Source organism: Haliaeetus albicilla, chromosome 13 (genome assembly GCF_947461875.1).
Source record: "Haliaeetus albicilla chromosome 13, bHalAlb1.1, whole genome shotgun sequence".
Taxonomy (NCBI): Eukaryota; Metazoa; Chordata; class Aves; order Accipitriformes; family Accipitridae; genus Haliaeetus; species Haliaeetus albicilla.
Genome location: NC_091495.1, coordinates 6776230 through 6800403, shown reverse-complemented (window position 1 = coordinate 6800403; position 24174 = coordinate 6776230). Strand labels below are relative to the sequence as shown.

Sequence of the window (24174 nt, the reverse complement as noted above, 5' to 3'; positions counted from 1 at the left end):
AGTTATTGATAGTGTTTCCAACTGTGGATTCTACTTTGTACAGGCTCTAATTAGTCAGTATTCATACCATAAAGATTTCTCATCTGACTGTAGTTTGATAAACCAGCAGAGAAAGACGGAATTCTATGTCAGTTACAACAGATCTTTCCAAGAGAAAGATGCAGCCCTCCAACAGTTTTATGTCTAAGGGATATAAAAGGCTGTCATGAACTATTTTGATAGAAATAAATGTCACCATAAAAAAAAAAATAGCCAAGCCAGGTTGGCCAATATGCTCCAGAAACACATCTAAACTGTGTGTTTAATCAAAAAGAAGTCAGAAGATTTTTTGGATGAAAGGCACTCGGAAGATAAGCAAAGAAAACCTGTTAAAAGTAAGAGATTTTACACGGGATGGCTACTGTTTTTATGGCTCAGAACCCAGCCGTTAGAAAAATGAAAAAAATATAATCTTGGAACAGGATTCTGCATCTGTGTCATTTAGTTTAACTAACTTTTTCATTGTACTAACTTCATTGTGCTAATTTGTACTGAAATCAATTAAACTGTTGAATCATGTATTTGTCAGGTGGCATTCCTGTGGCATATATATAGTACTTCAAGATTTTCCAATGGGTTCTAAATTCCTCAGGAAAAATACAGCTCTGAAATGCACAGTAAGACACAGGTTACCCTCCATCTCTTATGCAAAAATCCTGTATGTGTCACACGTACATTTTATATCAGGATTAATGTCTTTAATATTTTTCCTGTTTTCTCTGCTGAACCCTATCTGCAATGACCAGCCTCATCATCATTTTTAACTACAGACATGTTCAAGTTCTATTGCCATTTCATCCATTAAACTGTGTACTGAACAATAATTACCAGCCCTACGAAAGGATATTTCATCTAGTGTTACCGATGTGAATTAAGATACATTTTCACACCGTCCCAAACGGCGATTAGCTTTTCAAGGGTTTATTTTTCTTTTCTTTTCCTTTCCTTTCCTTCTAATTCTCATGGCTCTCCTCCCTTTTCCTTGTCTTCCCCCTTACAGCAGGGTTTTTCAAACAACAAACGAGTGTGGGCTTAATTTACACCTTTTCTTACACCTTCAGAGCACAGCTATTTTTAAAACCGCACAGGGCATTATTTTTCACCGCTTCTACGCTCTCTCGTACTGAAATGGCTTTTCCCCTTCCCAAAGGTTAAACCGAACGAACAGCTCCTCGCCCTCTCCTCACCTCCCGGGCGGGTCTGGGCGAGCAACAGCCTGCCGAGGCGTGTTCACCTCAGCGCGCCCGCCACGGGGCCGCGCTCGGGAAGCGGACCGGCAGGCAGTAGCCTGGGTACAGCCCCAGCCCGCTTTCCCCGCCGATTTTCGGACGAATCGGGCAAATTCGGTGTCGGCGCCCAGGCCGGCGGGCCCGGGGCGGGAAGCTGTGTGTGAGGGGCCGGGCGCGCGGGCAGCCCTGACAGAAAGGGCGCGAGGCGGCGGAGGCAGCGCGGCCCTTGGTCTCAAATCGCCTCAGGCAGGCGGGCGAGCGGGCGGGGGCATTTCCAACCGCCGCCGGTGACCGACCGCGGGGTAAGCCGAGGAGGGTAAGCCCGACCCGGTTAGCGGAGAGCCCGAGGAGGGAGGAAGGGAGGGGACGCGGCTGACTGAAGCGCGGCCGGCGGGGCGGGAACGGCGGCGGGAGGGGAGGGGTCCGCCGCGGGGGGCACCCGAGCGAGCGAGCGAGCGAGGGCGCGCAGGCGGGGCCGCGCGGCGGCGGGAGCGCGCGGCGGCGGCGGCGGCGGCGGCAGCTGGGTAGCCCGCCGGGGCATCGCCAGCCTCGGCCGCGCCGGCCATGGATCCCTTCCCCAAAGACGGCGAGAGCGCGGCGGCCGGGGAGCCCAGCCGGGGCTCTGCCCCTTCCAGCGGGGTGGTGGTGCAGGTCCGGGAGAAGAAAGGCCCCCTACGCGCCGCCATCCCCTACATGCCGTTCCCCGTGGCTGTCATCTGCCTCTTCCTCAACACCTTCGTGCCGGGGCTGGGTAAGGAGCTCCACAGCCCCGGGCGCGGCGGGAGGGCGGCCGCCGCCGCCGCCGTCGTCGTGCAGCCGGGGCGGGGGGGGGGGGGGAAGCGTCTGCCGGCGGCGGGCCGCGCTCTCCCCACCTGCCGCTACTTGAACGGGGGCCGGCGGACCCCGCCGCGGCGGCAACAACTTTCCACCGACGGCGCCGTGGGAGGGGAGGGAGGAAAGGGGGGGAGGCAGCGAGCCCCTCCGCCCCGGCGGAAAGTTTTACGGCGGGGGTCGGGGCGCCGCCTCCGCCGCGGGGTCCCCGGGGGAAGAAGCCGTCGGGTCGGCGGCCGCCCCGTCCCTAGCGCGGAGGGGAGGCGGGCGGCGCGGGCTCCGCCGCCGTCGTCGTGCGACTCGGGGAGAGGCAGCTGGGATGTGTGTGTGTGTGTGTGTGTGTGTCATGTTTTCCTCGGGCAGCAGGCAGGAACCGGTGACCGGGGCGAAGGGCACCCGTCCGCCCCCCGCGGGGCTTCGCTGGGTGACTGAGCGGGGCAGAGGCCGGTCTCCGGCCTCGGGGGTTGAGCATCCCCCGCGCTTTCCGACCCTTCCCTTCTCTTCAGGCAGGCCATGGCCCGGAGCTGGGAATCCTGCGATTTCGGGAAAGGGCTGCAGTTGTTCGGGCTCTTGCGAACTGTAATTTTAGTCAGAGGACCGAGACCAGAGCGGCCACGTCGCTCGCCAGCAAAGACGAGCTTTCGGAGCCCCTCTCTCCGAGTTTCCTAAGGAGACCCCTGAAAAATGCTGATCCTGTACCACTACTCTTAGGAACCGATGTCCAGAGAAACTGGGGATTCAGTTTCTCAACATGAAGTCCCTAGTGAGCGACTCGGGTAACGCATCCCTAAGCTGTGGCTGTAATCCCTTCTGTATTTCCCTTTCCTCCTTTTTAATTAGAAAATACTTGCTTACTGCAACTGGAGCCTAGAGTTTGAACACTACAAAGGCACCCAGGACACAAGGCTAAATACAAGTATCCTAGCTGCAAGCAAAACAGTCACATTTAAAAAAAAACCCAAACAGAACAAAAACCATTAGCCCATACCTTGAGTCTCTCATAGTCCATTTCTAGCCCCAATTTCTGTTACTATAGCCACTGCAAGAGCCTTGCTTGTGGTGTAGGATTATCTCCTTGCTTGCCCTGCTTTTAAAGAGCTAGTGCCCTGCCCCTAACTGTTTCATGTGTTTCAGGTGGCTTAATTCTTTAATGAATCTGAAATTCTTAAAAGTTCTTCTGATTAAAGTATTACCTAAGTCTGAGTGGTATACTGTGTGCAACGTATACAAACCATTGCTATTCCAGTGTGTTTGCTCTGAACCTACAGATGTATTCCAGAGGAAAACTTCCATCTTTTGAAATACCTTAGAATTCTCCTGTGGAAAGAATGGCATTGGTATATGTGCTTCCAGATGTAATGCTGCGTGCTCAGGTGTGTTGTTTTCACAGCCCTTGTGTGCAGCCACCTGAAGAACCTGGCGTGATGAATCAAACAGCAGCTCTCCAGTTGAGTGCTTTCATGGGGTTTTAGGTTATTGTTATTTAGCACTTAGTTCCCCACTGTCTTCAGAGAGAGGTGTTCAAAGCCAGAGCTTTCAAAGTGAAGATGTGGGTTTCCATTGGCATTGGAAGATGCTACATCTTCACTGTAGATGTATGAGAAAAAAACCTGACTTACCGTGCCCTTTTCCTCATTTGAATGATCTTATACTTCACACTGTGCTGCTTTGCACAGCACACTAGAAAACCCTCAGTGTTCTTCCTTCATCCTAGGATGGTAGGTCCCCATAAGCCATCCTCACGCCAGAATTGGCTTGAGGTGTGGTTATCTGCCCGGAGCTCTTCTCTGGCTGCTGCTGCATGGCTGCTGGAGGCAAGCAGTGGTGTGCCTTCCCTCACACAGAAGGTGTCAGTAAAGAATGACAGCAGATAGCAGCGCTTCCTTTCTGAAGGTGGGTGTACAGGGCTCCCAGTCCATGCTGGCTTGAAAGCTTGAGAGTTGAATCTGGACTTTGCAGCCATGTTGGTTGTGTTATCACCAACTGGCTGGACCAGCCCAAAATGGTTTTAATTCTATTTTTGGGTTTTTTTTTTTTAGCAGGCAGAGATCTTTTTTTTAAAACTTGTTTTCCATTTGATGCACTGATTTCAGTAGTACTTTCTGGCTGCCTATACCACTGTTCCTCCCAATCTTCTGTTGCAAAAGTAGCAAAACAAACAAACTACAACTTAAAAGAAATCTTTCCATGTGGTGTTCTCACAAACTGGGGAAAAGCATTGTTTTGGAGATGCATCCCAAACTCTGTATGCAAAGCATAGCACTTAGTCCATACGTAAGTGAACCATTCTCTTAATGAAACTGCTAATATTGTACACATTTTGATAGAAAATTTACTCTGAGATAATATACCTGACTAGAATATAGCTATTTACAATCTCAGCTCTATCCTGTCGTATATCACATAGCCCACACACAAGGGGAAACAGGAGGAACACAAATCTACTGGCAGGAATAGTCACGGTAAAAAGAGATCTTGTGTCATTGTCACACTTCAGCCATCTCAATGAGCTGAGCAACACTTGTAAAATAAATAATATTTCCAGTGGTGTGAAGTATTCAAATCTAGTATGTGAGCCTATTCCCAGTGAAATAAATGGCAAAATTCCCATCAGTTCCTGTACTCCAGATTTATAACAGATTAAAATGATGTTTCACAGGCTTGCTGTATATTTTGCCTGTTTAGGTGGAGAGTGTGACTGTGTTTAGGTGGTAATGGAAGTTCTCTATTTTTCAGCCCCTGAATTCATTCCTCATCTGTTCTGCACATGGTTATCATTCATGTGTAGGCTCTGCAGTACGATTGCAATGAAGGGTCAGAAGCCACTGGAATAGACAAGAAAAGGGGAAACCGAATAAACCAAGTGTTCCACTGCTTGGAGACCAGTGCATTTGAGGTGTTCATTAGTGCCCAGTACTTCAAACCAGTGATATCCAAATAGAATCTGTGCTCCAATGCAGGCTACCAAATACTCAGACAGCCTCTCAGCATCTGAAAGCCTCTACTTTTTTGAGTTAAATTATCATTCCTATGTTACAGAAGTCATCTATGAAGGTGAAATCTGAGAATTTTAAACATCCAGTTTATTTTTCCTTTTTGCTTTATGTTTTGCAGTAGTCCTGTATTTGGACAGGAGAAGTAACACTTTCTCTTTGTTTATAGTCAGTTTATTTTTTTCAGTTGGTTAATTTTCAGGGTTTTATGTAGTAACCCAGAACTGCAGGTTTTAAGATGCGTTGTAAACTGGGTATTAATTCCTCTTTGCATGTATGTTACAAAAGACGCCTCGGAAATTTTTCATACCCAGGGGATATGTTAACTTTTGCCTTGCCAAAACTTAAAATTCAGACCAAATACAACCTAAAAAAGCTTGATCAGCCCATCTACTTGTAATCTGCTTTGCAGAACAGCCTTGAAATTACACACTGCTTCCATTCACTGTGATAGATGCAACCACTTGGAGACATCCCGGATCAGAATTTTCCATGGTCCGATGCCGTCTTCCTCATCTGCATCTGATAGGGCTGCTCTCGCTAGCTCAAGTTCATAAAAGGAGCAGGTAGTATGAAAGGGAGAAGAGGGAGCTGGTGTTCTCAGCGAGTGCTGTAGCAAAAGTCATCATGCTGTTGGCTACCAGCATCCCAGCTCTGCCACATGCCACAGACACTGTAACCTCTAGTTTGGCTTAGGGCTTCTGGAGCAGGCTCTGTGGCTTCTGTGCCAAATCATGCTGTGATGCGCTCTGGAGAATGGAAGATGATGACGCCAGCAGAGATAAATGGTGGTGTATGCTCTCTTTTTCAGTTCCCGCAGGATTGAGCAGTGTGCACCTCCAGCCGGTACGTGCTGCAGATGGCAATTGAGAGAAGGGGCTGGCCATGCCCTTTAGCTGGCAGACTGTGTTCTCTTGGAGCTGCCGCGTGCCAGTCAGCGTGGGAGAAGATCTGGCTTCTTGTCATTCCCTGAGCTGATACATGGGAATCTTGCCCTCCTTCCTACCCGTTTTTTCTTCCCTCGACATCACGTGTGTGGGAGGGGGGAAACGAAGGGGGAGAACTTGAGGGAAATGTGAGAAGTGAGTGGAATTATCTGAAAGTATGAGGTATTCTCCAAGATTAATCCCTTCTGTCAGGAAGGGGGTGGACTTTTGGATCACAGCCTGAATTATACATGTATACTATTTTTATGCAGGGAGTAATTGAAATACGTAGCATAAAATTATGTTAGTGAAAGGTAGGAGAGCAGCCACCCATGTGCCATGAAATAGCCGGTGGAGGACGTAATGAGTGACAGTGTCTCACAGACAGCTGGGGAAAGAAGGGATGATTCCCAGACCACTGAACTTTTTTCTTCTGTGGTATATAGCTCTCCTGTCCCTGGGTGTGTCAGCTCCATATCAGGAGTCTTCTACCATCTGTTTATTATGCTTCAGCCTTGTTAGAGTTCAAGGGCTAGACCTTCAGCCATGTAAACATGGCTTTAATACTCAATTTATAGAAGCCAAGCATCTGCAGAAGGCTCTCATTAGAAGCTACAGCTCTCTTCAGCAGAATGAGCTCTCCAAAGAGCTGAATAGAAGTACAGAACACAACACTCAGGAAAGTTGCAGGGATGAGATCTGCATAAAATTATCAATACCCATTTTTTTTTGTTGTTGTTGTTGGAGTGGTAAATAGATGCCTCAAGCAAATAACCATTGCCTTCATTATTGAAACAAAGAATTTCAAGGAAAAAACACATTTTCTTGCCTATAGTAGGACAAATATTGCAGAAAAGAAGTCGGGGCTTTCAAACATCTGTGCATTAAAATCTCAAACTTGCTTTGGCATTTATGATCCTTTTAAATAATTTTTTTTCCCCCCTATGGACATGTAAATCAATGAATCTGGGTGATTTACAATCTCATTTGTGTACAACAAAGGTTTTTCAAGTGTTTGTATGAATTTGTGTTTGTGAACTTTACTGCTGGAACTCTTTAGCTAACATTGCCTTTCAACCTGTGATGTATAGACTACTGGTAGTCTGCAGAAACAAGCTATTTGTTCATGAGAGCATAATTAAACAAAAAAAACCTATTGTCAGTAGACTTCACTCTGTTGGGTTTTGTATTTTCCACTGAAAAGATGAAGAAGTTCTTTATGGTAATTTCTTCATCTGCTTGTGCAAGGTAGGAAAGGAGACCTGTGATAAAATGTGTGCATCCAGGTTACTGCTCCATTGCTGGTAGCAGTGGTATCAGCTGTGCTGTAGATATTCCTCATGGTGAGGTGAAGTTGGGCACAAGAACAACTGAATCCACAGGTTTCTACTCCTGTGGGTCCTGTTCTTGTCAGTATGGAGAAGGCCATTGATTTCCTTTTTTTTTTTGTTTAAACAGAGATTTAAGTGAGAAATCTAAATATCTTATATAACTTACTTGGCTGATCATATTGAATAGTCACTCAATGATCTTGCCAGCACAGGGTAGTCTGGAATATTTTTGTGCCCTGAAGTGTCTGGACCATCTAGAATGACAAACAAGCTTGGAAAACTAATCACAGATAATTTGTGATCAGAATAAATGCCAAATTATTTCGAGTTTGTAGATCTATGGTTGAGACAACTCCAGCCTGTGTATCTGATAAGCAAAAAACCAATAGGGTTTTTTCTCTGCTGAGGGATCTGGCATGGACCCTCAGTTTTAATCCAGTGTCCAGTGGCATGCCCTGCTATATTTTAGGAAGAAAGCTGCTTTCCGCTTTGCAGCTGTATTTTATTAGCCATACTTGCCTGAATACTTAATATATTTTTCTTCTTTCTCCATTTCATTTCATGTGTTTTACACTGGATCTTTTCCTTCAGTTTATCCACTTAGCCATAATAGTCATACATGTACATGCCTTCTTACTCATCACCCTCTCGTGGCCCTTGCTTTACAAACGCAGTTATGGGCATACACAGCAAAAGCACAGCAACGCCTTGTTCTTGACTACAGTCTCTGTCACAGTCCAAATAGTTAGTACTGTTTATGTCCTTTGGTCAGGTTCTGCTCTCCAGTCCTTGCAGTTGGTAAAAGTCAGCTGTTGAGCTCTGCTTGTGTTTATAACGACTTTTTGGTTCATTTCACTGTCAAGCTGTGCACTAACCTAGTGCTGCTGCTTTTGAATTGCTCTCAGTGCTAGACCAACTTAAATGCAAACAAGTTTCTCTCCCCTCCCTCATGCCTTCTGTTTCCATCAAAATAGAAGACAAAAGAAATGGCCAGTGACGTTTTTGTTCACTGCTGTCATTGAAGCAGCTCTGTGGAGGTATTCATTACTTAACAAACACGTAAGGAGACAGCGTTTGCTCAGCACCTCGCAGTCTCGTTTGTCATTTAATGCAATTTGGACAGATGTACTTGAAGATTAAGAGTGAAGGTGGGAGCAGACAGCAGAGAAGAGCTGTTAAATGGCCAAGTAAACCAACTGAATTTTAAAGAGCCTGGAAAGCTGTTCCAGACGAAGGGTGTGATGAGGAGAAAAATAGAGAATCAAGCCCAGAAGGAGAAAAGTACATTCACAGAGATTTGGTGAGAAGGCCAAAGAACTGGAACTTCTTGCAGCAAGGGAGAAAAGGAGTGAAAGGATTTGAAGACGGAAGTAACTTGGATGAGGAGAATGCTTTTGCGGGTGAATTTTGGCCAGTCTGGATTGCAGGATGGAGGCGAATTGTTCTTCTGCTCCGAATCAGTGGGTGTTGGAGAGATTTACAAACTCCGATAAAGCACCATTGCCTGCAGCAGTTCCCTGCCATTTTATCTCTGTTCCAGCATGAAAAGAGCATTGAGAGTTGTGGAGCTGTTCAGGATAGCCAAGGGAGGAGCAGCAAGCAGAAACCCGGTTCCTCAGTCTCTTTCTTACCCATGGAATTGCGCTGCAGCACCCTGAACACAAACACACCCGTAGGTGGCAGCAGCTGGCATAAAGCAGAAAGGTGAATTTTAGAATCTGTATACAATTTTGAATTTTGTGGAGAAACGAGTGATTGGATGGTAAAGGGATTCTAAAATAGTCCCTAAGTTTGTAAAAGGGACTGGAGTTTGCAATTCATTTATGAAAACTTTCATTCAGAGGTAATCTGGAAAGGAGAAAAGGAAAAGAGCTTGCTTCTTTTCTATGAGATACAAAGTCAATCTGACATATAAAGTTCTTTCTTCTGTCTTTGGACTTGTCTTCATTTTAGAACTTTACAACTTCAAAGTTACACAGTTGCACCACTACAGTGGATGTATATGGACTCAGTTGTAGCACTGCGCAAAAATGCTGGTCAATAAAGATAGAACAGAATAGACTATTTCAGTTGGAAGGGACCTACAACGATCATCTAGTCCAACTGCCTGACCGCTTCAGAGCTGACTGAAAGTTAAAGCATGTTATTAAGGGCATTGTCCAAATGCCTCTTAAGCACCGACAGGCCTGGGGCATCAACCACCTCTCTACAAAGGCTGTTCCAGTGTTTGACCACCCTAGAAATGTTACCTAATATCTAGTCCAAACCTCCCCTGGCACATCTTTGAACCATTCCCACGTGTCCTATCACTGGATACCAGGGAGAAGAGATCAGCACCTCCCTTTCTACTTCCTCTCCTCAGGAAGCTGTAGAGAGCAATGGGGTTGCCCATCAGCCTCCTTTTCTCCAAACTAGACAAACTCAGACTCCTCAGCCGCTCTTCAATAAGATGTGCCTTCCAGCCCGTATCTGGAAGACGGTAAACCAGTTTAGAGTGTTGTACCTATGGCCAGGACTTGGGATGTTACTAGCATAAAGGTTCTGGCATCTGGCAAACCTTACTGACAGTTAAAAACATTATCTGTGCCTTACACAACTTCTGCTGGAAGTTACTGCTCCAGCAGCAAGGGGAACAGAAGGGAATGCCCACCTCTGCTGCAGCTACTCCAGTTCACAGTCCAACATCTTATTTGAAACTGCAGTTGGAGCTCATTTGCCTTTCAGATGCTGGTCTGTGAACTGGAGCAGTTGTGGTATGATGCACACATAAGGAAGCTGGTGTGGCAGCAGTATTCCTTAGCAGAGAGCTGGAGCCAGCATCGTACAGCAACCTTAGACATGACTGAATACAAGTCAGACCCAGGACATGACAACAGCATGGGGCCAGCCTCACATGAGAAAGAAAAGTTTGTGTTGACAGAGCTTGCTTAGAGATTCCAGGAATGTGAAACCTGGGTTTCCCTGGTTCTGCTGAAGATTGGGAGCATTTTCATTAAGTGAAGGAGTTAATCCCTCTTCCTCTTCCCACTCTTCCCAGGGTTTTTGAGCATTTGTGTTAACTAGGAGCCCCAAAATGAAAATACTGTAAGAGCTTGAGAAAAATCACATGCCATTCTACCTAGTTATATTTCACATGTTGATTTCTGATGTTATAAACTTACTGGGTTTCATTGTGTATAGAGTCAAGGAAAAAATAAGTAGTCAGAACTTGAATATTTGATTTAAAATACTGATTTCCACAGGTTGTTTTCTCTCTGTCTTACCACTTAGAAGCTGCTCTCACCCTCCTTCCTCCAGCAATATAGTCCTGTTATAAAGGCAGTTCAAAGTTCAGTTTTCCCATTCCAAGGGAGTTACAGGCCAAACAGTTTCTCTCTAACTACCTGACAGCCCCTCAAAAGGCCTAGCAATGCAATCCTGACTCGCAATATTTGGTGTTTCCTTAGAACCCTGTACCCTGAGGCTCCTGATTAGGCGAGAATCTCTGCTTCCAAGAAAAGAAAAAATATATCTCTCATGGCTTTGGAGCAGGATTTGAAGTTATGATCCTGTCTCAAAAAAAAAAAAAAGAAAAAAAAAAAAGGGAGGGCGGGGTGTGATGGGGGTAGAAAATGAATGGCTTTTTTTTACAGTCTCAGTTTTGGAGAACCTGACTGACGATTTCTCAGCACTGGAGGATGGCAATATTATACTGAGCTTTTAAATTAAAAAAGTAGATACGTTGCTAACTGATGTACAACTCTGCCAGACTAGACAAAACCATGGACACTCATGTCTTTGAGCATATAATCATGAAATATCCAGACTAGTAAATATAAATGAGATGGTGGGTGAAAGCTGATTGGTAATATACTAACTTAAATTAAAAGTTCCACTACAAGCATACCCAAAGGATATGCCCAGAGTGGATCATGGTCAAATCTTGCTAGAGGAAAGAGTGAATACGATCAATAGAGGAACTCTTGGAAACATAATTGCGTTCACTGCAGGGGTTCAACCTGTACTGCATTTCTAACTTCAGTAATAACGCTTATACAAGGAACTGTGCAGGGGACTAAGGCTGCCGTCTTTGGGAATAGGAATTTAAACGCATCACAGATAATTATTCAGCATCTCACCAGCTTGTCATTTATCTAGACTGAGCTCTCAGTTTGCCACAAGCATAGATGAATAGCCACACAAAACTTACAAGTGCTCTGAGTTTGTGGATAATTTTGTTTCGGTTATAATACATGCAAGTTTGTAAAGAATGCAAAGGCTAAATGGTCAAATTAATATTGAGATTGTGTTGGAAAAAGTTTCAATTGAACCAAATAAGAATGTTTTTAAAGAAGTGTTTGTACATTTTTAGGTAAGTGTTACAAGCCCTTGAAGAACTGAGATTTTAATGAAGATTAATAGACTAGATTATAAGGAGCCATTGTTACAAGTTTACTATGTTAAATAGTTGAGTTATTTTACAAAGTATGAATCATAATATTTATGTGAAAATATTTTACCTGAAATAAAATAAGCCCAATGATCACATTAGTATAACGCTGTCCAGCTGAAACAGTTTTGCTGTTTTAAGTTTAAAATATGTATTTATTTGTATGCATATATCTATTACATATGCCCATATGGTAAGGTGAGATCTTGGGTTTAAATGATTTCTCCCTTATGTAGGTAGAAAACAATTTGTTGTATCTGTTTTTTTAAAGTGCATTCATAAAATAATGGATTTTAGATTTCATAAATGGGTTTTGTTAATTTGCTATTTTTAAAATACTTGCAAGACCTCTTCTGTTGCCATGACAATTTGATTTCCATAAACATGATTTTTTTGTGCGTGAATATCCAACATTGTATTTGCTATGCTGTGTTGGGGAAAGGAGATGGCAACTTGACACCATAGAAATCACTATGCGGAGAGGCCCATATAGTCAGACCTCTTTCACTGACAGTGGTCAGGACCAGGTTCTTTATAGTAAGATAAAATAAGCTCTTGGATCAAGGTTTATGTATTTATATTCCCTGTAAATGAAAAGTTTGTTTGTTTGTTTGTTTGTTTTTTCCCATATCTTCTTGCAAACACTGTTTTGGAGTCAGGAAGCTTTAAGTTTCCTTTCCACTGAAAATTCGTTCCAAGAATCTGAAGATTGAATTCTAGCTAAAAGTACAGCTGGACCTCCTTGGATCTACATACACAAAGCAGCTGTAAGGACATGCAACTCTCATTGCCCTGCAACCCACTCTGCAGTTGCTGTCCTAGTGGGAGGAGTTCACAAAGGATTTAGGAGTGCGAGACAGGACTGGTCACACATTGAGACATTTGTGAGGTGTAGCCACAAGAAAATCCCTTTCTAGCTGTGGGATCAGCATGGTTCCCCATACCTTCCTTCTGTCTTTGTGAAATGATTGTGACAAATCAGACCTGTTTCCAAACTCATTTGGACCAGACTGGTTATCGAGTAATCCATTGAAAGAGTAGGTACATTGGTTTTGATGTAGTTAGACAAATTAGTTAGTGCGGATGCTCTGGATTGGGCCATTAAATTATCTCTTGATCTATTTAATTGTGAAAGCATTGCCACATCTTCCTATCTGTATTGCAAGGTTGATACTGGTTTTTGCTGCATGTCTCTGTTCTTTAGCTCTGCACCTGACAAACTGATCAATACCAGAGAAGGCTTAGCAGGGGTTTTAGAAAACAAATACTAAATCTTTTTAAAGACAATATTTTAGACTCAGCATCACGAGATCTTTTTCCCTCCTACTGAAATTTCATTGTGGCTACAGAGAGCTGGTGGGATGGTTCCTTGTCTCATGTAAAAGAGAGAAAAGAGCACAGGAACTACAATCATTGGCAATTGTAAGTACAAAAATGCTCTCTTGTTTTCTCTTCTAAAAGCCCAAAGGTAATTTTATACATTGACTTGCATCTGAGTACTTATTTCACTCAGTCCTCTGCTCCTCCCATGCATCCCACAAAAACAGCATTGAAATAGATTCTCCTGGTAGTCCTTTGAAGCCGACTCCCTGAGGTGATCTAACTTGCATCTTGTTTACACTGGTCAGCTGTACATGGTGACCTGATTATTGTGCCTTGAGAGCTAGCCCCTTACATTGTATACTGCCACAGAAGACCAGTGTTCTTTTACACCCACGCTGCAGATGTGTAGATAGCTGTACAAGTGCAAAGCAGAGCTTGAACCAAGCTATGAGTGTGGATAGAAGAATGGGGAGGACTCTGTGTTCAGCCATCAGCCATTCCGTGTCACCAACCCATCTTGATCCAAATAACTCCTTACGCACAAAGGTGCCAACATGCAAATTCTCATTTCCATCAGAGTTAAGCCTCAGTATTCCCACTTTGGATGGTAGATTCAGGGCAATGTAGTTAAAAGTAGGCTCTGTCTCCTTGTGCTGCGTGCAGCTGATACTTAGAAGAAACCTGTGGTGGAGCCAGGAATGGAGTTTAGACTGAGCATTAGTTCCCAGGAACCACTCTTGCTCAGCAAGTGAATCTTTTTACTGAAGCTGTGATGAGTAAATGGTAACAGTCCACCCTTCGTATTACTGACACAAGGAATAAAAGATTTTTCTTCTCTGTATTAGCTAAAATATGGTATACGTGGTACCATTGAAAATCTGGCCCATGTGTGTATGTGTTCTGCTCTCACATCAGTGCTTTCAGTCCACTGGGTGTTCTTTCAGTGCTCATTTACTCTCTGTGTGCTAAGGCAGAACTGGACAGAGAGAATGTCCCCTTTCTTGTTGCTCTGTGGGCTCCAGGTCACATTGCTTGGAGCAACAAACAGGCATCTGAACGAGTGCAAAACAGGTATAAAATGTTCCCATTTCAAGCTAAACCCACTTGTCAGAACTGAGAATCCATAACATGCAAAGCAATGTAGTGTTGAGCCTCTAGAACCATTTTTGCTGCTTCTTGTAGCATTGAGCTGGCCCCTTGAGGTTGCTCCTTGGAATAAGTATTACTTACTGTAAATAAGAGTTGCAGAACTGAGCTCTTATATTGCACTTAAAACCAGAGAAGACTCTTCCTAAGTTGCAGTACCAAGTAGGACACCAACTGAGAATTGTATTTCCCAAATGAGCTAGCAACCAAAGCTAAAAATCTGCGGCTGCTGCATCACAAAACTTACTTTCCTTTCTCCCTTACAAATGTGGTTTTGTTTTAAATATTTATGACACTTCATCTTACACTAGTAAATGTTCTTTAGTATATTTTGTAAAAGGAATGATACCTAAATGACACGAGACCTTATTCCAGTGACTGTGATTTAGGACTTTCCTGAGAAGTCCACTATTTACTGGTGTGAGAAGTGCTGAGTAGGTAGTTGAGCAGGGTTTTACTACATTATTATTTCAGTAGCACTGTGAAGTGCAGACTACACTCAGGTCCTGTTATGATAGAGAAATATGAAGGAAGAATTAAAGAATCATAGACTGGTTTGGGTTGGAAGGGACCTTAAAGGTCATGTAGTTCCAACCCCCTGCCATGGGTAGGGACACCTTCCACTAGACCAGGTTGCTCAAAGCCCCATCCAGCCTGGCCTTGAACACTTCCAGGGATGGGGACATGTCACACACTTAGACAGGGATTATGATGTCACGCATTTAGACTGTTTGCAGTCTGAATGGAGAAGTCAGAGAAAATAATCTGCTGAAGATCGTCCAGGAAGTTGGTGGCAGAACTGGCAAGAGAATCTACATGGACTTCTTGAGATTCAGTGCCTCAAATCACGCAGCCGTACTTTAGTTTCCATTACTCTCTTCCAAGGAAACTGTTTTTAATGAACTACCTCCACCATGCTTGGACTTTGTGTTCATCAGGAAGCAAGGTGTTATCTGTGCCATGCATTAGTGAAAACACAATAAATAGGGTGGACAAGGCAATGTGTAGTTCAGATGTGCTGGTTACTTCCTCATGTGATCCTATGATCTGCCTTATGCCTGTGAAAGCTACAGACTATCTTGTACACACAAGGGGGACTTCAGCATGTTTTAGTACATGGCAAAAAACCCCAAAACCAAAACCCAAAGCCACGCAAGCACTGATGCACCCTAGAGTTGCCGTTTGAAAGAACACTGATTTGTACAGTGCTTTGTAGTTTAGTATTTAGTAGATACTTGCAGTAAGTAGGCTCCACTGTATTCCTTCTTGTTTACACCAGAATTGTGTGCAAAATGGGGCCTTACTGTGATCTTAAAATGTACTATTTTAAAATACATTATTTATACAACTGTGTAGGTGCCCATGGCACTGTACAGACAACGGAAAAAGAATGCGTCCTATCTCAGAAGGTTGTGATAGAAATGTAACCCCAAGAGTCAAATCTGAGTTAAAAGAAATCTTAATAAAAACACACAATACAGTGTAATGAAAAGAAAAATATTTCCTTGAGTTGTATGTTTAAAGGCAGAGTTTTAAAGGCACAGTTGGGACTTGTTTCTTAGCAACAGGGCTCATCTGAGCCATGCAAACACTGTCATGTTGGAAAAAGATACCCTCAAGAAGAAAGGCAATATGAAAGGAGCTAGAAACATCAAATTTAGATGTCTTCCTGCTGTTGCAGGAGCATTTCATCAGCATTGCAAAGCCTTCAGGCAATGACCAAGGTCATTTTGATAAACTGTAATGATCAGAACAAAGAACTTGTCTTTACTTCTCTTTCTCAACAGGGAAGAATGGCAAAAATAACATTTAAAAATACGTGCATTGGTATTACAGGGATACCATTAACCATAGTTTAGGTCCCATCTTTGCTCTGTATCCATAATAACATGGCTGTATTCTACACTGAGGGCATAGGAGTCCTGCAGAACACAGTCCTTGCTCTGTTGTACCTCATACTGTATCCAGTACTAGATGTTTCAGAGGAAGATCTGTAATGAACAGAGTTGAATGCAATAACCTGCCTGTAGCAAAAGCTCCTCCTAAAGGAGTTGATTAGCTAGCTAATACACCAAAGCAGGAGATAATTTTTATTAGTAGTATTTAGTCAAAATAGTTCTGCTAAATGGCAAATGTTCTTTTTATTGGGCATATTAGATGGGATTCATCTACCTGTGCATCTGAGTTGGTTGCTGTTATAATCTGTGGGGAGGAATTAGGCACTACCACCGTGTGACTCATCTCTTCTCTAAAATAGGTCAAGTGAATCACACCTCTGGGGGCCTCCGTCTCCTTTTTCTTTTCCTTTTTTTTTTTTTTTTTGACTGCAAAGGGTAACTGGCTCAGAGTGAGACACCTCCCTTGCAGATATCTGAAGTTAGGTCAGATGAAAGCTACCCATTAACTGGTTTGCAAAATAAGGCATTTGCTTTAATAGTTTCAAAATACATCATGTATTGCCCACACATCTTTCTGGATCTCGTCTTGTCCTTACAAGAACTCATAAGTAGGTCTGACCTCCATGCTGTTTCCTAATGCATATACATCTACCATGTCTCATGTAATTTGTGTATTTTTGAAGCTGAGACCTCCTGTCTTTCTCATGAGTCCTCAACATAAAAACTTTTAATTTCTGTAATTACTATCATCACCCTTCCCCATAGCTCTTTGCTAGCTCTTTTCCAAACTGCGTATTGGGTGTTGGTAGCAAGGTTTTGGCAGCATAGTGCTGCAAGGAAGGGGGGACATGTCTGTGAGAACAGCTGAAAGACATGCATGGAGAGCCCATGCTGGAACAGGTACTCCTGACAGGAACTGCAGCTTTTGGAGAGTCCATGCTAGAGCAGATTTGTCCCAAAGGACTGCAGCCTGTGGAATGATCGACACCAGACCAGGGGAGAAGCCTCAGGAGGAAGGATTGGCAGAGAGGAACTGCTGTGAACTCCATGGCCCCCCCCTCCCCCCTTCCCCAATTCCCCATACTTCCTGCACTGCTTGGAATGGGGCAGAACTAGAGGAATCAGGAATGAAAGAGTGAAGTTGCACCTGGGGGCAGGGGGGGAAATAAGGAGGAGGAGGGTGGTGTTTTAATTTGCCTGTTTCTCACTATCCAAACCTATTTTAATTGGCGATAAATTGATTTTCCCCAAGTCCAGTCTGTTTTGCCTTTGACTGTAATTGGTAAGTGCCTTTATCTTGACCCACAAACTTTTTCATCTTATTTTTTCCCACTGTCCTGTGGAGGAGGAGGGGAGTGAGAGAGCGGCTGGGTGTGTGTCTGGCAGCCAGCCAAGGTCAGCTTGCCACAGCACATCACTGATTTCTGTAATGCCGTTATAACGTCTTCCATAGCATCCCTCCTCTGGTACCACCTAAAATCTTGTTAGCTTTGCTGACTGTGGAACACCCTGAGCACATGTTCTCGCTACACTGCTCACAGTGATATTTAGATCCCTTCTTTGAAGGACGTGCTGGATGTTCACATGTTCTTTCCTTTATGCATTATCTATGGGATAGAGAGTAGGGAAGAGGTCCTTGCATGCTCCATATCAGTAGCATTGAGAGCTGCTATATATACTAATGGGGCTGACAGGTGAACTTGGATGCATCTTGAGAACTGGCTATCACCTCTCCTCGCTTCACCCCAGCCAACCAGGATGATGCCTGGCAGTAATCTCTGGTTGTGATGACTAACATAGAAAGGTTTCCCTTCTTACTCTTCTTCTGACTTCTGGGGTGTTGGCAACTCCATCAGAAACTTGTTTGTGGCAGCTTAAGCAGTTACAGCTGAAGTAACAGTGTCTGTTCCATGCTCTAGCTGGAGATTACACCACCTCACATCAAGAGATGGCAGAGGAAAACATCTACTAGTAACTCGGTGCAAAGCCATGGTTAAAGTAAGCTAAGTTTAAGCTTAGGAAATCTTTGGTAAGACTTTGCACTGAATCTGCTGTGGCACAGATACATGTTCCCATCTGTTGAGTCTGATATGGGCTTATAACCTATACTAAAAAGAGATTAATTGCCTGGCAGCTGGTCCTCTTCAGCCTGTAAGTCCTCATATAGTTGTACAGCATAAGCACTTGGTAGTATGCTGTTGGACAAGTTCTGCTTTCCTCAAGTCATAAAAACCCCCCAGCACATATCATTAGCACTGCTTAACAGGAAGAAATGCAAACTATGACAGCACAGGAAAGAGTCTTTTCAGTCAAACATTCTTTAATATCCTGTAGTATCCTCATTTTCTGGTACATACTCATAATCCTGATCTGTATGTTTCACTTTCATTATAGCCAAAAGCCTTGGAGGGCAGTGAGGCTAAACTAGGAAAGCCAGAATTTGACTGAGGAACCTGACAGCTCTTTCACTATGGCCTCAGGCATGATTTAGCCTGGAATTCCTTGATTTCAGTGGGAATTAGGTGCCTCAGTGTTTTCAAAATTCCATGCTTTGGCTTCTCTGCCTTCCTTCTTTTGTTCTTCAACAGAAGGAAGAGAATGCTAGCATACATAATTAGAGACATGCACTGTGGTATCACTAGTACTTATGAAATGCTAAGATAAAGAGAAGTAGATGAAGTGCTTCTTTTGGTCAGTATGGACATTAGGAGAGAAGTGGCAGTATGTTCAAAACTGGATAAGTAGAGAAATATATGCAGAGTTATTTGCATATGTTAAAAAAATATTGAAGGGTTATAAATAGTTTAGGGCCAGACGTTTGAGAAAGATAAGAACTATGTTCGTGTTCCCTCCCTGCTGAGCAGTTTGGCTCAGCTGTTAATCTTCACTGGAAAATAAAAAGCACTTCTCCAATAGACTTGTATTGTCTTAATCCCAGATCTAGAAATTTGATTTTTCACATGGATTCCATGAATGGTGCAAACTATGCCCGTCTTGTATGATTTGCCACTCATCTAGCAGTGATGAGCTTGAACTTTCCCACAGCACCAGACAGGGCCTGCTTTGTACAGCCAGCCAGTGTGTCAGCAAATGTGCCAGCACCTTCTCCTGACAATCCTTTCTTCCTTAAGGTATTCTGTGATTTAGGGACTTCCTAACCCACAAGTTGTAATTGCATCCCTGTATTGCAGTAGCCTTTGACTGACCTTTCTTCTATGTGTATTTTGACTGGTATTAGTTCAATTAGTAGTGAGGGGAATTGATCACACTGTTTTACTCTGTCCAGTCCTCTTCCCACTCTCATCCCACCCCAAATCTGGTCTTGCTTCCTGTCAGATGGGCAAAAAAGAAGAGCTAGTTCCACGTGACCCATAGCTACTAGCACATGCGTTGGCTTGAAACATCCTGCTGCCAGCCATACCATCTCTCGGGTAAGGCATGGTGGGCTTTGTGCAAAGCATCATCCCAGTTTCCAAACATTCAGCCAAAAGACCAAACACAATCCTGACAGCAGGTCATGTTTGCCCAGTTCCCTCCAAGAGGAGAGACAGAGTTACTAGGGGGCTTAAGCAGCAATATTTGTTCTACCTCTGCAGGAACAGGTTGGTTTTGAGGCTCTTTCTAGAAACGGCAGGGTGATCTGGGTGTTGGGCCCAGAACGCTTGGGTCTTCTGCAATGGTTGAGAAGAGCACAGAGCAAGTTGCAAAGGCAAATGTAAAGGTTTTCTAAAGAGTCCTGGGCTGCCTCTAGTTTCTTGCAGGGGAATACAGTAGGAACTGCCAGGGGAGCTCCCCAGCCCTGACCTCTTGTGCTTAGAGATCCTTCACGAATCATGCATTTAGGCTAGTTTGCTCCATCTACACCCCAGGCGCACTCACGATTCTGATTTAGCTCAGCTCAGACAAAAGCACCCAGCACTTTTACTGTGTGCAGAAATTCCTTTTCTACATGAGGAGTACTTTCTGGGTGAGAACTAAGTCAAGTCTGCATGGCCCTTAGGAACTTCTCATTAAGGGGTTCAATCCGTGGATCTTGAACCTAAACTTTCCTTCTCCCCCGCTGTCCTGTGTGCCAACCTGCCATTGCCTTTCCCTGCAAGCAACTGCCATAGGACAGTGGTTCCATTTGTAAAGCACAGTGTAATCATTAAGGAGTTGACATCCCACAGTAGGCCCTTCTGCTTAGATTATTGCACTGTCCTAATTGCTCTAGGATCTGAGACAGAGACATGTGGTTTGCTGTGGATGGCTCTGATGTCCCAGAGTATCGGTGGTCCTGTTCCAATCTGTCTCCAAGGAGAGTTTAATAAGATGCAGCTGCTTTGTGATGTGGTCCTAATGCATTAACATCTTTGGATTTTGCATGGAACAGACATTTTTCTTTAGCAAATACTAATTGTAAAATTTAAGGTAATTTTTCATGACTGCATCTGGTTAAACAAATGTTCCTTCGAATGACAATAACAGGCTTCTGCTATCAGATTGTTCTGTGTAGCACAGTCAGCTAAAAATACATGCTTTTTTTTCATTGCAGGCACAATAAAAGATAGCAGAATAGCTCTAATGTGTCAAATTGTTGCTTTTGTACAATACTGTACTAGAAATTTTGTAAAATGTGAGGGAAGAAAAAATGCTACATTTTTATCACTAAAATGGAAGAAAAATTAATTATTTTAGCTAGAAATGTGGGGTTATTTAATGCTTAAGTGTAGGAAGCTCTAATGACTGTAGAAACACACTTTAGGCACCTATAGCGATTAGCATAGAAGAGTAAGGAATTCCTAAGTAGGAAGAGAACATCGTGGTATATAGCAGTGTATCAATGGTCCACTCTTTCAGAGAGCACACAGTAGCCTGTGCTTTAAGGGGGCGGGGGGAAAGCATGGACTCACCACTGTGTGTTAGTGAACAGCTTGCTTTCTGCCACTACTCATTGACTTTGGGCAGGAGAAAGCATAGCTTTTTGTCATTTTGCTGGTTAGAACTGCAGATATCTACGTGTCAGAAAAGTATCTGACCTATTTATTAGTCTTAAAAAAGGAGTATTAAAAAAATCAGTGATTAACTGATTTAACCTCTGTAAATTCCTAACATGGATGGGGACATTTGTTAATTACAGAAATAAATTGTTGCAACAAGTTACCTTGTGTCACACAGGAAGTACAACAGGTCCTTAATTCAAGGGTAGGGGGTTTATGTTGCAGGGTATATAAATGCTAACAGCAACAGATGTTCATCAGCTCCAAAAGTAAAGTCTTATGAGTGGAAAGCGTCCACACACAGGAGCTGGATAACTAGTCTCCCAGCTGTACAGCTTCTGGGCACAAGGTGAGCCTGGAGACCCTGCCTGGATCACTGGGCACCATGGTCCTGCTCAGCTAGGGAGCAAGGAGAGCAACACCGGCTGCTGTATGGATGTATGGGGAAGAGCCTGTTCCTCAAACAGCACAACAGACTTGCTAAAATGTTAGGAAAGTGTGTATATGCATATAGGATCGATTTTCTACAATTTCTAATTCTGCTCAAATTGCAGGGATGCATATTTATGTTAGCCCTGTTCAAGTTCCCATTTGGATTTGATTCATCAGCCTCACGCAGAGCAGCAGGCGTATAATGTTTGCCATGGCCTGTTACTATTACTTGAAAGAACTCTCTTTTTGCTATTTGCACTTCTGAGTTTCTGCCAAGATCAGGTTAGGCCTGATGAGCCAAATTAATCCCCGGTGTAACTCTGTGGCAGTTAATGGATTTATGTCAGAGATGAATCTGGGCCCAATATAGATGTATTTTTTGGCAGTAGGAAAAGAACACTGACACAGGCATGAATAAAGGCTAGATGGATGGTCCCTCAGCTGAGCCTGCCCTTTCAAGAAGTGTTTTCCCTCTACGCCCACCCCTTCTTTCCAAGGAGATGTGTTCCTCTGCCTTCCTTACTGCTTGCTCTGGAGTCCTGAACCAGGGGAGCCATGCAAGGTGCAAGTGATGGTCCTCAGTGAGTTGGAGGTTATGGAGCTTTTTGAGCTGCTCCAGAGCCCCACAGGCTCTTGAGAGAGATAGTACGTAACACCAGTTCCTGAGAAGATACGGCAGGAGTAGTTTTGGGGATATTCAAGAACTGCAGTATGAGCTCTTTGGGACAGGGAGAATCTTCTGTGGTTCATACACTGCCTACCACAAGGAGGTCCTGTCCTTGGCTGGCACACAAGTAGCAAATGTGGATTCCCTTTCCTCTGCATGACTGGTACCCCCCAAAAACCAGCCCTGTTTAGGAAACACCATGGAAAACTGGGCAAGAACTGACCATAGTGAATTCCAGTTCATCAAACTGGAGGACATACAGAAGCAGAGAAGCAACGTCTTTGGTTAGGTTGTGAAGTCTTGTGTTGCAATGTCAGTGTCAGCTGTCAGGCGTGGTCCCCTGCCCCCAGTCTGATGGCTTCTTGGTAAGGCAGGAACAGACATTTAAAAGTCTGAATCTCATCTCAGCTGCACCCTTTAACATTTAGATAAGTACTCCCAGCAGTCTTGTGTGGGGGAGTTGAATGATTTTACTGTTGTCCCTAACCTTATTGTAACTCATTCAACATGAGAATTGTAAAAAAGAACAAGGGACAAGGTGAAGCTATGATAATTTCCAGTTTCTCCTTGTATAACACTTTCCCTGGTACATCTCACTTCACATATATCTCCTCTAACTCCTGAAGAATGGTGTCCTTGAATCATTGTATAGTAGAGGTATTAATTTTCATATTTCACTCAGAATAATTACATGCTATATTGTGATGTTGGGAACTCAGTTCTTTGTGATATCTACAAACAAATGCATATGCATTTTTATCTAATGCTGACCAGTAGCTAGATGGCAGATATTGGAAATTGTTTGGTAAAGGGAAAATCTCTCCTGTAATGGAAATAAGTGTAAATTGGATGCTATTTCCTGCAAACTGGGAATGCAAGAACTCCTAGAGATGGAGGTGTGCAGGAGGCATTCAGATGAAAAGACCACATGTAAAATCCTACAAGCTCACTTACATGGCTGTGCAGAGGCCCAGGCCTTGCTGGACACGTCTTGGCTGGCCAAGTGGCATTAACTCTTTGTGGATAACCCAGCTCCTCAACGGGACTCAGTATTTGTCTATGTTTCTGACCTGCTCAGATAAGCTGTGTGTTTCCCTTAGCTTTGCTTTCAGACAATAAAAAAGGACTACCCTGCAGGAATGATGATTTTGTCCAAGTTGATAGCTCTTTTCTATAGAAAGTGCTGTTTCCCCCTGGTACAAAGGCAGCTCCCCTCAGAGGCTGGCTGAGCTGTTTGACAGGAGCATGCATGCGCTCAGGGGGACAGTATCAAAGTGAGGGGGGCTGTTGACTTGAAGTTCACCTGTTTTGGCATGGTCAGCAACTCACAAACTTGCTTTCTGCTCAGGTGTACTGATTGCTATGAGAGTAATTGCACCTGATGTTTAAATGAGAGTAATTGCACCTGATGTTTAAGAACCAGAACACCTCTTCAAAAATAAACTGACAAATCATGAAGAGCCCTATGTTCAAGAGCTGTTAGTTGTGTAGTGGCAGAAGGACACAGCTCTGGGAAAAAAAACCGAGATAGATCAGCTAAGCCTTGCACAGAGTAGTTAAAGTTACTGACATATCATAGAACAGCTGAGGCTGGAAGAGACTTCGGGAGGTCATCTTGTCCTTCCTCCAAGTGGGTTAAACTAGAGCAGGTTCCTCAGGTCCTTGACCACAATATCCCAGGATAGCTGCTGATGCAGTTCAGTAGCCTCCAGAATATCCACATTTTCTCCACCCAAATAAGAAACCTTCCTTTTAGAAAACTATGCTAGCTGGGCTGAATTAATTTGTCTTGGCTGATGCTCATATTCACAGAATCTGTAAAGTCATGGGTCACCCCAGCCTGCTCTATTTATGGAGCCTGCACTGGGGTGATGTCAGGCATAAGGTACCACAGCTCGTTTCTCCCCTGCCAACAAAGACTTGCTTTTCTTGGTCTGCCTGGGTTTTTTCC

The 24174-nt window shown here is 43.8% G+C and overlaps 1 protein-coding gene across 5 annotated transcripts in view; it reads left to right on the top strand.

The window, feature by feature from the left end:
• The first annotated feature begins 1729 nt into the window (after positions 1–1729).
• Positions 1730–24174, top strand: part of STUM (stum, mechanosensory transduction mediator homolog) — a 47888-nt gene continuing 25443 nt past the window's right edge. For 4 of the 5 annotated variants that reach the window (XM_069800027.1, XM_069800024.1, XM_069800025.1 and 1 more), the window contains exon 1: positions 1730–2019. In XM_069800027.1, coding sequence (XP_069656128.1) covers positions 1833–2019 — 187 coding nt within the window. In that variant the 5' untranslated portion in view covers positions 1730–1832. The remainder of the gene's footprint in view (positions 2020–24174) is intronic. The other variant, XM_069800026.1, reaches the window with a different exon arrangement.